The 12,375-nt window shown below is 38.8% G+C and overlaps 1 protein-coding gene across 1 annotated transcript; it reads left to right on the top strand.

The window, feature by feature from the left end:
* The first annotated feature begins 2,156 nt into the window (after positions 1 to 2,156).
* Positions 2,157 to 9,665, top strand: rab5if (RAB5 interacting factor). The gene is made up of 4 exons (XM_067371698.1): positions 2,157 to 2,409; positions 3,185 to 3,288; positions 3,371 to 3,500; positions 8,991 to 9,665. The coding sequence occupies exons 1-4, from the start codon at positions 2,302 to 2,304 to the stop codon at positions 9,030 to 9,032; spliced, it is 384 nt and encodes a 127-aa protein (XP_067227799.1). The 5' UTR covers positions 2,157 to 2,301; the 3' UTR covers positions 9,033 to 9,665.
* The last annotated feature ends 2,710 nt before the right edge of the window (positions 9,666 to 12,375 follow it).

The raw sequence follows: 12,375 nt of genomic DNA, 5'->3' as shown, positions 1-12,375 counted from the left end.
TAAGATAATCTCCCCGATTGTCTGCGAGCTTCTCCTCCTGTCTGTACGGTAATTTCTGTACTGTGCGACAGAGAGTCGAGTGGTTATGGCGCAATCGTTAGCTTATTTTTACAAAAACTGTTTCTACGGGGCCATAATGTAACATAGAAGGTAATGGAGCCCTTTATACATTGTCGTGTATCTTTGGAAATAAATAATGGACAAATGGAGTCTTTAAACGCCTCAGATGTAAAGTTATTCACTGTCAAAGTGACGCCAAAATGAATGGGAGTCAATGGGGATGCTAACGCAAGTGAAGTTCTGCTACAAGATGGCAGCACGCGGCCGACTTCAACTTCCGGTCGACTTCCTTGGGCACTGATCTTGAACTAGCTCTCTTCTTCTTCTTCTTCTTCTCTATTGCTGCCCTCCTCAGGTCAAAGTTTGAACTAAATGTTATATACTTGCACTAGCATATTGTAAATGACAATTTAGTTCAAACTTTGACCTGTGGAGGGCAGTAATACACTTAGCAGTGTCTACATTGCTGGAGTTCAAATAGAGAAGAAGAAGAAGAGAGCTAGTTCAAGATGAGCATTTATGGTTAATGTTATGAATGGCTATGTTGCCTGATGTGCTATTGTATCCCATGTATTTATTTATTTTTGATGGAGCTATTCTGGTGTCTATTTTTTTTTATTTTTATTTTATTTATTTTTTTGAAGAATCTATTCTGTGTGATTGTGTGATTTACTCTTGTCATTCTTTAATTGTGACCTATTACCTACCTACCTTGAACTGAAGTTTGTGGACTGATTATCTGATTGCTTTAATCATGATTGTAGGATTGACTGGAGGCCATTGAAGTGCACTATAAGGAGAAAAATCCTGGAATGTTTTCATCAAAAACCTTAATTTCTTTTTGACTGAAGAAAGAAAGACATGAACATCTTGGATGACATGGGGGTGAGTAAATTATCAGGAAAAGTTTATTTGAAAGTGAACTAATCCTTTAAGTTCTACCAACTATAGTAGGCTATACATAACCTGAAGAGAAATATTGCAATTTAAATGTAGCCTATATAATGCTTTTTACTATAAATATACATTTAAACCAAAACAAGGGCAGTCAAGGAAGTGAATAATCTTGATTAATAGCCGTATAATCATCTTTAGAAAGATTTCAGACCAGTCTTTAGAAAGCAGAATGAAAAAGAAATGCCACATTCTCTAGCTTACTTCGTGTTTTATTTATTTATTTTGCCTTAAACTTATTTAATTAGTATCTCAGTTAGTTAACACAACCTTGAGCAGCGCTAAAATAAAGGCTATCAAAATAAAATGCATTGTCTATAATTCTGTTAAACTCTCTGGCACCCCCTTCCGGCCCTGGGTTGACAGGCTCATAGGGGTTAGATATTGCTGTGTCATATGAAGCGCGACACCGCGTGAGGTGTTATTTGTTATTGTCTTGTTATGCATAACGCGCGTATATTTAAGGGTATATTTTCTATATTCACAATATATCACTGTCATCTTGTTGCTTTTTATGTTTTCTACATGGCTAATAAAAATATTAAAGACACAGTTTTTCATTAAACATAATTTTATTAAGCATGCTGTTTAAAATTCTTTAAAAAACAAAGTGAACAAAATACACACAACGTGTTTTTTGTTTTGTTTTGTTTTTTTGTGAAACAAGCAGAGCCACATGACTATTTCGTCCAACACTGGAAACTTTAGCCTTCCTGAAGAAACATTAAAATCTCAGGAAAAAAAAAAAAAACATTATGAAAAACGATTGATTGTTTAATTCATTAACGTATCAATTCGCGTCATAATTCCTGTTATCTCTTATTTGCTAGTTTTTATATAATTATTTTTACATCTAGATCTTGTAAATACACTGATTTGCTATGCTTATTTTACTTTGTAATGAAAAAACAAACAAACAAACAAACAAACAAACAAACAAACAAACAATATATGCAAATGAGTCGGAGCTGAACTCATTCCCTTCATTCATTTACTAACGCTCTCTGAAATTGCAGTAATTATCGCTTTCCTGTAGAGGGCGAAACGCATGCGTCTGATACCAGTTCAGCGTTCTCATTGGCTGAACGTTGAGACGTCGCATTCGCTCATTGGATGGTATGGCAAGGTCATGACTTCGGTGCGCATGCGCAGAGTCAGTTCCCTGAGCTGTGTCAATGTGGGGCGAAAAGCAGAAGATCTGAACGCTTGTAGAAGATTTTACAATTTGGATCAAAGCTTTTAAACATCAGGTCGCGTGTTTTATCGTGTTTACACAGACTAAACATCATGACGAGCAGCTCAAAGCGGAAAGAGGAGGTTCATGTGGTTAATGGAGGAGTAAAGCAGCCCACATGGAGCAAAGCCATCAGCTGTAAAGCAGTGTGGGACGAGAAGGTCTGATTTACACTCTCATCTCACGCTTCTGTTATATATGTAGGCTACATGACTGAATATATGTGTATATGTGTTTTTTTTTTATTATTTGTCCTATCAGAAGCAGACGCGTGTATGTGAATGGTGAACTGTGTTCGGGTTTAGGTGTCATATGTAGGGATTGGACTGTTTAAAGGAGATTACTGCTGGCGTGTGCTGTGCTGCCCCCCTTTATTATCATATGGCATATAAACACCACAGATACATTATAAATACACATTATGATATATATATATATCTAAACATAATGTGTATCTATAATGTATCTGTAGTGTTACAGAAACAGAAGTGTGGTTGGGATAAATGATCTGATCTGATGTGATTTGTTAGTTTGAAGTTGCTAGTTTGATCAGAACTAAACTGCTGTTGTATACACTTTATACACACTCAATATTTTTATTTTGAGGAGAAAGTTTCCCAAAGTCTTTATCTTGTCGGAATCAATTGTTCATTAAACATGTTTTACTCTTCTAACTCCTTTGAGGAACTTGTTTTATCCTGTTGATACTTTTGAAAAGGTTTTTAACAAAGTAAATCCAAATTTATTCATAAGGTTTTTTTTTTGAAAAATATAATCTTAAACATCTTTAGTTGTATTTTTGAACATCTAAACCTGAACTCACCATGAATATAGCCATAGAAGCTGGCATGGTGTTAAAAAGGAAAGAATAAAAAATGCACAAACGTTTATGCTTTTCTTACTTTTCCACCTATTGTTCCTTTTTTTTAATTTCAGGATGAGTTTTTAGATGTCGTCTACTGGTTCCGACAAATCATCGCTGTCATATTGGGCGTAATCTGGGGTGTCGCTCCTCTGAAAGGGTTTCTGGGTATAGCCATGTGAGTACTGATGTCCTCAAACTGAACACTTTATCAAATCATCCGTGAGTTATTAATGTCTGTCTGTGTTTGTTTCCTTCAGATTCTGTGTAATCAATGCAGGAGTTCTGTATGTGTACTTCAGTAGTTTTCAGCAGGTGGATGAGGAGGAGTACGGAGGAACATGGGAGCTCACCAAAGAAGGATTCATGACTTCATTTGCTTTGTTTCTGGTAGATATCTCTTGCTAAACCTGTTACTGTGTTTGAACTGATGCTTTATAGAGTCACCCAAAATATTATGGAACATTTTCCGTGAATTTTTTTTACTACTACAGAGCAGTGGAGGATGAAGTACTTGAGTAAAAAAGTACAGATACAAGCCAGGATTAGGCCTTAGTTCAATTAGGGCAGCTTTTTTAAATGTGCCTTTTAGAAAAAAAAAACATTACTGGTGTGCATTTTGAGACAAAACAATCGCGTTGATATATTTTAAGATATTTTAGTGCAATTTGCTTTCAGTTAAAACAGCTCAAATATGCATTTTATTGTGGGAATAAAAGCCTTGTCTGAAGACAGGGGAAAACGTATTCAGTAGACCTTTTCAATTTTACTTGAGTAGAAGTACAAAAGTACTTGATTTTTAATGTACTTTATTAAAAGTACAATGTACTGTTTACTATTTTGTAAACTCAATCCTAGTATAGGATGGAGGGGGTGATTGTACAGACACTTATGTACTGATCTGCGAGTAAGAAAATGTTTTACATCATTAACAAAACTTGTCATGAACTGATAACTACTACTGATAATTACTGAATTCAAGTGTGCAAACAAGTGAAAATAACACAATATACCATACAGTAGAGATGCACCGATGGATTGGTCGCTTATATTTATCAGCCTATTTTTGATCAATTTAAAGGAATAGTTCAAAAATAAAAAAAATTGTGTTAATTCTGTAAGTCTGTCATTAATTACTCACCCTCATGTCGTTCCAATCCTGTAAGACGTTTGTTTATCTTCGGAACACAAATGAAGATATTTTTAATAAAATCTGAGTGACTTCTGTCCCTCCGTTGACAGCTACGCAACTGACACTTTGACACTTCAGTTTCAAAAGTTCATAAAGAGATTGTTAAACTAATCCATATGAATTGAGAGCTTTAGTCCACATTTTCTGAAGATACTCAATCACTTTACATGATGAACAGATTTAATTTAGGCTTTTATTCACAAATAAACATTCATCAACTTGTACATCAGTTTTGGTAAACAGAAGCTCAAGCATGTTTGCTTGACATGTGAGAACCAGTTCATTCTCGTGTGTTAGGCAGCATGTTTGAGCTTCCACAAGAACCAATGAGGTTCATTCTAGTGTTACACACCATTCTAGTGTTTTACACACGCAAGAACCAATGAGGCTCATTCTTGTTACGCAGATCATTTGAGCTTCCGCAAGAACCAGTGAGGTTCATTCTAGTGTGTTACACACCATGTTTGAGCTTCTGCACGAACCAGTGAGGTTCATTCTCGTGTTACGCAGATCATTTGAGCTTCCGCACAAAACAGTGAGGTTCATTTTTGTGTTACGCATCATGTTTGAGCTTCAGCAAGAGCCAGTGAGGTTCATTCTCGAGTTACGCAGCTCGTTTGAGCTTCCGCAAGAACCAATAAGGTTCATTCTAGTGTTTTACGCACCATTCTAGTGTGTTACGCACACAAGAACTAATGAGGCTCATTCTCGTTACGCAGCTCGTTTGAGTTTCCGCACGAACCAGTGAGGTTCATTCTCGTGTTACGCAGCACGTTTGAGCTTCCGCACGAACCAGTGAGGTTCATTCTAGTGTGTTACGCAGCACGTTTGAGCTTCCACACGAACCAGTGAGGTTCATTCTAGTGTTACGCAGCTCGTTTGAGCTTCCGCACGAACCAGTGAGGTTCATTCTAGTGTGTTACGCAGCACGTTTGAGCTTCCACACGAACCAGTGAGGTTCATTCTAGTGTTACGCAGCTCGTTTGAGCTTCCGCACGAACCAGTGAGGTTCATTCTAGTGTGTTACGCAGCACGTTTGAGCTTCCGCACGTACCAGTGAGGTTCATTCTAGTGTGTTACGCAGCACGTTTGAGCTTCCGCACGAACCAGTGAGGTTCATTCTAATGTGTTACGCAGCACGTTTGAGCTTCCGCACGAACCAGTGAGGTTCATTCTAATGTGTTACGCAGCACGTTTGAGCTTCCGCACGAACCAGTGAGGTTCATTCTAATGTGTTACGCAGCACGTTTGAGCTTCCGCACGAACCAGTGAGGTTCATTCTAATGTGTTACGCAGCACGTTTGAGCTTCCGCACGAACCAGTGAGGTTCATTCTCGTGTGTTACGCAGCACGTTTGAGCTTCCGCACGAACCAGTGAGGTTCATTCTCGTGTTACGCAGCACGTGTGAGCTTCCGCACGAACCAGTGAGGTTCATTCTCGTGTTACGCAGCACGTGTGAGCTTCCGCACGAAACAGTGAGGTTCATTCTCGTGTGTTACGCAGCACGTTTGAGCTTCCGCACGAACCAGTGAGGTTCATTCTTGTGTGTTACGCAGCACGTGTGAGCTTCCGCACGAACCAGTGAGGTTCATTCTCGTGTGTTACGCAGCACTTTTGAGCTTCCGCACGAACCAATGAGGTTCATTCTAGTGTGTTACGCAGCTCGTTTGAGCTTCCGCACGAACCAGTGAGGTTCATTCTCGTGTGTTACGCAGCTCGTTTGAGCTTCCGCACGAACCAGTGAGGTTCATTCTCGTGTGTTACGCAGCTCGTTTGAGTTTCCGCACGAACCAGTGAGGTTCATTCTCGTGTGTTACGCAGCTCGTTTGAGCTTCCGCACGAACCAGTGAGGTTCATTCTAGTGTGTTACGCAGCACTTTTGAGCTTCCGCACGAACCAGTGAGGTTCATTCTAGTGTTACGCAGCTCGTTTGAGCTTCCGCACGAACCAGTGAGGTTCATTCTCGTGTGTTACGCAGCTCGTTTGAGCTTCCGCACGAACCAGTGAGGTTCATTCTAGTGTGTTACGCAGCTCGTTTGAGCTTCCGCACGAACCAGTGAGGTTCATTCTAGTGTGTTACGCAGCTCGTTTGAGCTTCCGCACGAACCAGTGAGGTTCATTCTAGTGTGTTACGCAGCTCGTTTGAGCTTCCGCACGAACCAGTGAGGTTCATTCTAGTGTGTTACGCAGCTCGTTTGAGCTTCCGCACGAACCAGTGAGGTTCATTCTCGTGTTACGCAGCACGTTTGAGCTTCCGCACGAACCAGTGAGGTTCATTCTAGTGTGTTACGCAGCTCGTGTGAGCTTCCGCACGAACCAGTGAGGTTCATTCTCGTGTGTTACGCAGCACTTTTGAGCTTCCGCACGAACCAGTGAGGTTCATTCTCGTGTTACGCAGCACGTTTGAGCTTCCGCACGAACCAGTGAGGTTCATTCTCGTGTGTTACGCAGCACGTTTGAGCTTCCGCACGAACCAGTGAGGTTCATTCTAGTGTGTTACGCAGCTCGTGCGAGCTTCCGCACGAACCAATGAGGTTCATTCTAGTGTTACGCAGCACGTTTGAGCTTCCGCACAAAACAGTGAGGTTCATTCTCGTGTTACGCAGATCATTTGAGCTTCCGCACAAAACAGTGAGGTTCATTTATGTGTTACGCAGCTCGTTTGAGCTTCCGCAAGAACCAATAAGTTTCATTCTAGTGTTACGCACCATTCTAGTGTTACGCACGCAAGAACTAATGAGGCTCATTCTCGTTACGCAGCTCGTTTGAGCTTCCGCAAGAAACAGTGAGGTTCATTCTAGTGTTACGCAGCACGTTTGCGCTTCCGCAAGAACCAGTGAGGTTCATTCTCGTGTGTTACGCAGCACGTGTGAGCTTCCGCACGAACCAGTGAGGTTCATTCTCGTGTGTTACGCAGCTCTTTTGAGCTTCCGCAAGAACCAATGAGGCTCATTCTTGTTACGCAGCTCCTTTGAGCTTCAGCAAGAACCAATGAGGTTCATTCTTGTGTGTTACACAGCATGTTTGAGCTTCCACAAGAACCAGTGAGGTTCATTCTCGTGTGTTATGCAGCTCATTTGAGCTTCCACAAGAACCGGGTGAGGTTCATTCTCGTGTCTTACGAAGCACGTTTGAGCTTCGATTCGAGTTATTGGTGACTCAATCTGACCGGATCCTTTGAGTGTTTATGAGTGAGTTGTTGACTCCAGAACCAATGCAATCAGATCAGTCCAATTCACCAATGAATCATTCAGTGCGATTTGTGAACCAATTTATCAGGTTGAATAGAATCAGCTCATTCACAGATCAGACACCGCTATTACGTCTCTAAACAGGTGATGATTTCTTCAGTTCAAAATAAAAAGCAATGACTTGTTTTTATGAAATGTAGTGGAGTAAAAAGTATATCATGCTTTGGAATGTAGTGATGTAAAATTTTCCAAAAAAAAAAATACTCCAAGTACATTTTCAAGTATCTGTACTTTAAGTGAAGTAACAAAGTAAAGATACTTTTACTGTCCACCACTGCTACAGAGCATAAACTTTAGTAGGATAACTGTAGAACAAATATATCTGGAAACTTTCTCGGTCCTGTGTTGAGTATAGTCTACACTATTAGCATTAAAGTATTTGTTTTAAATTTAAAACTGAAACATTGCACTACCATTCAAAAATGTTTGGTCAATAAGATTTTATGTTTTTGAAAAGTCTCTTGTGTTTAGTAAAAAATACAGAAAAAAATAATAATATTGTGAAATATTATTACAATTTAAAAACTGTTTTCTATGTGAATATACTGTAAAAATTAAGATATTAATATCTAAATATCTTAAGACATTAAAATAAGAGAGGATTTTTTAATCTCCCATAGAAAGCAATGAAATTACCACATTCAAGGTCCAGAGAAGTTGTAAAGACATTGTAAAAATAGTCAGCGTGACTGCAGTGGTTCAACCTTAATGGTATGTAGTGATGAGAAACTCCTCGTTATTTTTGTTTTGTTTTTGAACACAAAAAGTATTCTCGTCTGATTTGAATCTGATTTCATCACAAAGATCTTAATTTGTGTTCCGAAGATAAACAAAGGTCTTACGGGTGTGTATGAATAATTAATGGTAGAATTTTCATTTTTGGGTGAACTAACCCTTTAATGTGTCCTGAATGAAAGTGTAAATTTGGAGTACTGACTCCAAACTTTTGAATGGTAGTGTATTGGGTGGAGTGGTGTAATATTTTAAGAAAATACTTTAATATTAATTATTATAGTTAAGTTTTACATGGTAGGTAAAATTAAGCAATTTAAGAGCATTCCCACCTTTCATGAAGGAATGTCACAGATCATCCCAAATTTAAAGTAAAAGTTACATTTCGCATAAGATAAATGAAGCCTATTTTAGACTTTTCCTTTTTTTGCATTGTGACTGTATATTCATGGTACACATCCAGTAAATTCTCATGATATGAAATGTTGTTCATTTTACTGTAATGAAGGAAGTCATCCTGTGTTTTTTTTGTTTTTTTTAATCAATATTAAAATTAATTCAGTACAACAAATAATATAGCCATAATATACTATTCATTATTGTTTTAATTGATTATTAATGGAATGGGGGTTCTGGTGGTTGATTCAGCATGTTGACTGATATCTAACTCAAAGTGTCTGATAAATGTATGCGTTTGTTTGCAGGTGGTTTGGATAATATTCTACACGGCACTGCATTACGACTGAGGACGTGCAGGAAACCCATAGTCCTGGAGAGACAAAGACGGACATTTTATTTAATTTAAAATGGAAGGGCTGTATCGAGCTATTTCTCCAAGGTGTCTGTATATGTTACCAGCAGCATGTGTGAGCCTTGAGGAAAGAGGTGCATCATGGTACAAGACATGATAATAACCTTCTCGCACCCAGGAGTCATTGAATTTTTAAGCTAATATTGTCCAGTGCACTGCCACGGCTAATGGGTTAATAACTGTTATTTCCGTTTGTCCTTTCTGCTTTTTCTCATTCAAATGCCACCATATCGATCAGGATTTAACTTAATTTTATGTTTTTGTTTGTTTCTTTCACAATTAGCTTCCAACAGATTGTCTTACTCTGTTATGAACAGTCAAATCCAATAGGAGTGTGTAAATTCTGTACAATTCATTTTATTGAATCCATAATGTATTAAAGAATTTCTTATGTCTGTTGATGTAACATACTTCTCAGTATTTTATAGTGTATTCATGGAAATGCAAATGTTCTGAATGCTTGTTATGATTAATAAGATGTACCTGAGGCTGTAGAGAGACTATTTTCTGGCTGAAATGTTTTGGAGAATAAAATAAAACCTGGGCATTGTCTGCCCCACACTTTTCAACAGATGTTCTGCTCACGTTCTGATGGACATTTTATCCTTTTTCTTTGTAGCTTTACAAATCCAGTAAAGTTGTTTGTTTGATAACTCTACCGAGAGAAGCCCTAGATTTGTTGATTTAATATATAACCCTTAATGTGTGGTCACATTTACATGGTTAATGAATATTAACAGGTGAATCCTGTCATTTCAATAGGAATCCACGCGATCTGGAATTTCACATGAGGGCGAAAGGTTTAGCAACAGGTTCGCCATGTTGGTCAACGGTTTGACAGTGATGTGTGGGCTGTGCTTCATACGTTGTTCCACGATTGACAACAGGAAATTGACCTTTTTTGGCAGCGGAATTTTGCTGAAAAAAAAAATTGTACGCCAGTCAACTCTCTGTTGCAAAATCTGAGGGGAAATCATATTCCCACAAAATTCCTGAATGCATGGATTCTCCATTATATTTTTGCTGAGCAACGGCAAATTTGAACACACCTTACAGTCACAATGAAATCAAAATTGCCATTTTTTTTTTAATTTTTTTTTTAATATTGCTGTGTTTATAATATTTATGATTTGTTTAAAATTCATGTGTCCTTTTTAAATCAAAATAACGAACTTCCCCCTCCTTACTGGTGCAACATTTCTTATTATTTTATGGAATATTGCAGTATTTATTATAAATGATTTTTTTTTAAAAAAACATTAATGTGCCTTTTTAAATCAAACAACTACTCCCTACTGGCGCAAGGGCGGGGCAACCTGTCACTCACATGAGATTGACCAATCGCAAACCACAACCATCCAATCAATTCCTCATGGACAAAATCAAGCCCCGCCCTACATTTGTTCTTGTTTGAGAAGCCATTTTGTTTATGCAAAATGTGGCGCAATCCATCTCAACCAGGGGGCCAGAGGATGACTTAAAATAGTTTTAATAGCCTACTGTTGTAGCCTAATTGTTTTTAAATGTTTTTCCTCACTGTGTTCCCTCCTCTCACATGAGGTAGCCTAATTTTAAAATGTGTAATTTTTCAAATGGAGAAAAGTCATTAATTAAGTAAATTAATAAAGTATTATAACTCTATCAACATTTTATAATGAATATAATATAATTTTCTAGTTAGGCTGTGCCAAGTTCTAAAAAAAATTCATTGGGTGGAAATTTTGAGTAGGCTAATATATCCTTAAAGGCCCACTGAAGAGTGTTGGAGCACACAGCATTATTCAGTGTGTTGATGTATTTCAACTGAAACAGGAAGACGGCAATATATCAAACAGCCCCGCCCCCTTTTTTAAATAGCCATAGCTGCCAGAGCTGTTAGAATCCTTCTAATCTCTAACCGTTTCTCCAAATAATGTCCTTTATATCGCTTATATACAGCATTTTGTGCAGAATTCAAATGGGTCCGATACCTTTTGTGGTCTGCGCCGACTCATGCATATGGTCTGCTCTGTGCTCTCGTGTCTCTGGACCGGAGCAGACTGTGCTCGTGTTGTGGCGGTTCATGTGACACTAACGCGAAAACGGACTTCATTCGCGTCAAAGGAAAGCATATTTACACTGTCTGAATCGTTCCCTATTCTTTATATAGTGCACTATGTGCCATTCACCATGTAGAAACTAGTAAATGTGAACAAATGACCGATTTCAGCCGCAGCTTCAGTGTCTGTTGATGGTGTAGGAGGGGGTGGGACTTCAGATTCTAGATTAAAGGTGCTTTAAGTGATCCTAGGTGGATGTAATTTCCTGTTGACGTTCGAAGTGTTGTCAAACAAAACAGAGACTAGCTAGACCCTCCCTCTGCTTCCTCCTCCCCCTCCCCTCCGTGCTTCCTGAAACAGTCATGAACACGCATTTAAAATCATCTTGTCGGTTATTGGCTGGAGCATGTTTATTATGATTCGTGGTCCAGGCTGCACCAGTTTGTTTTTATTGCCGTTTTCGGAGCTTGTGGTGACTACAGAGACTGCGTTTTTTTTTTTTTTTTTAAGTGTGTTCAAGGGAACAGGCAGCTAGCGGATAGTGAGGAGATGTTTGCTGTATGTGACAAAAAATGTTTTGGCCTAAAAATGCGTGACATCACTTAGAACACCTTTAATTAGACTGAAGATTTGACGAGAAGTGCGATGTGATGTCATGAAAATCCATTTTAGCGGAAGTGAGAGACTAAGTTTTGAATGCTTATATCTCCTAAATGCGAATTTTGTCATTGTTTTGGAACACACCAGCTTATTCATAGCCTTCAAGGTACAATATATAATTTTGTCCACTAGAGGTCTGTTCAAAACAAAGGCGTAGCTTGATGACACCAAGTTTGAGCGCGGAATCATGGGACATGTGGTCAACGGACGGTGGAAAAGAATAGGGATAGGACTTGGGAAGAAATCGTGTTCATGGATGAGATTATTAACTGTCATATGAAGCAGAGCAGGGCGAGTGTTGTGGGAGGTGAACGAGGCCGCTGGAGCGATTGCGCAACACACGCCTCACGAGCAGTGGGACTTTTATTATGACACAATCACTGGTGCCGCTTCCGCTTTTCCGGTCATGAGTATGAGGTAACACAGCTCTGTTTATCATATTAGAGTGTGTTTAAAATGATGTTATAACATTACTCTGAGCGTTCGCTTGGCGGCTGCTGTGAGACACTTGATGCACACTGCAGTAAGATTGATCAATATTAGAATATCATGTTAAATACTGGATGGTTTGTGTTGATA

The sequence above is a fragment of the Chanodichthys erythropterus genome, chromosome 20, assembly GCF_024489055.1.
Source record: "Chanodichthys erythropterus isolate Z2021 chromosome 20, ASM2448905v1, whole genome shotgun sequence".
Classification (NCBI taxonomy): Eukaryota; Metazoa; Chordata; class Actinopteri; order Cypriniformes; family Xenocyprididae; genus Chanodichthys; species Chanodichthys erythropterus.
The sequence above is the reverse complement of the archived record's forward strand: the minus strand, read 5'-3'. Positions and strand labels throughout refer to the sequence as shown.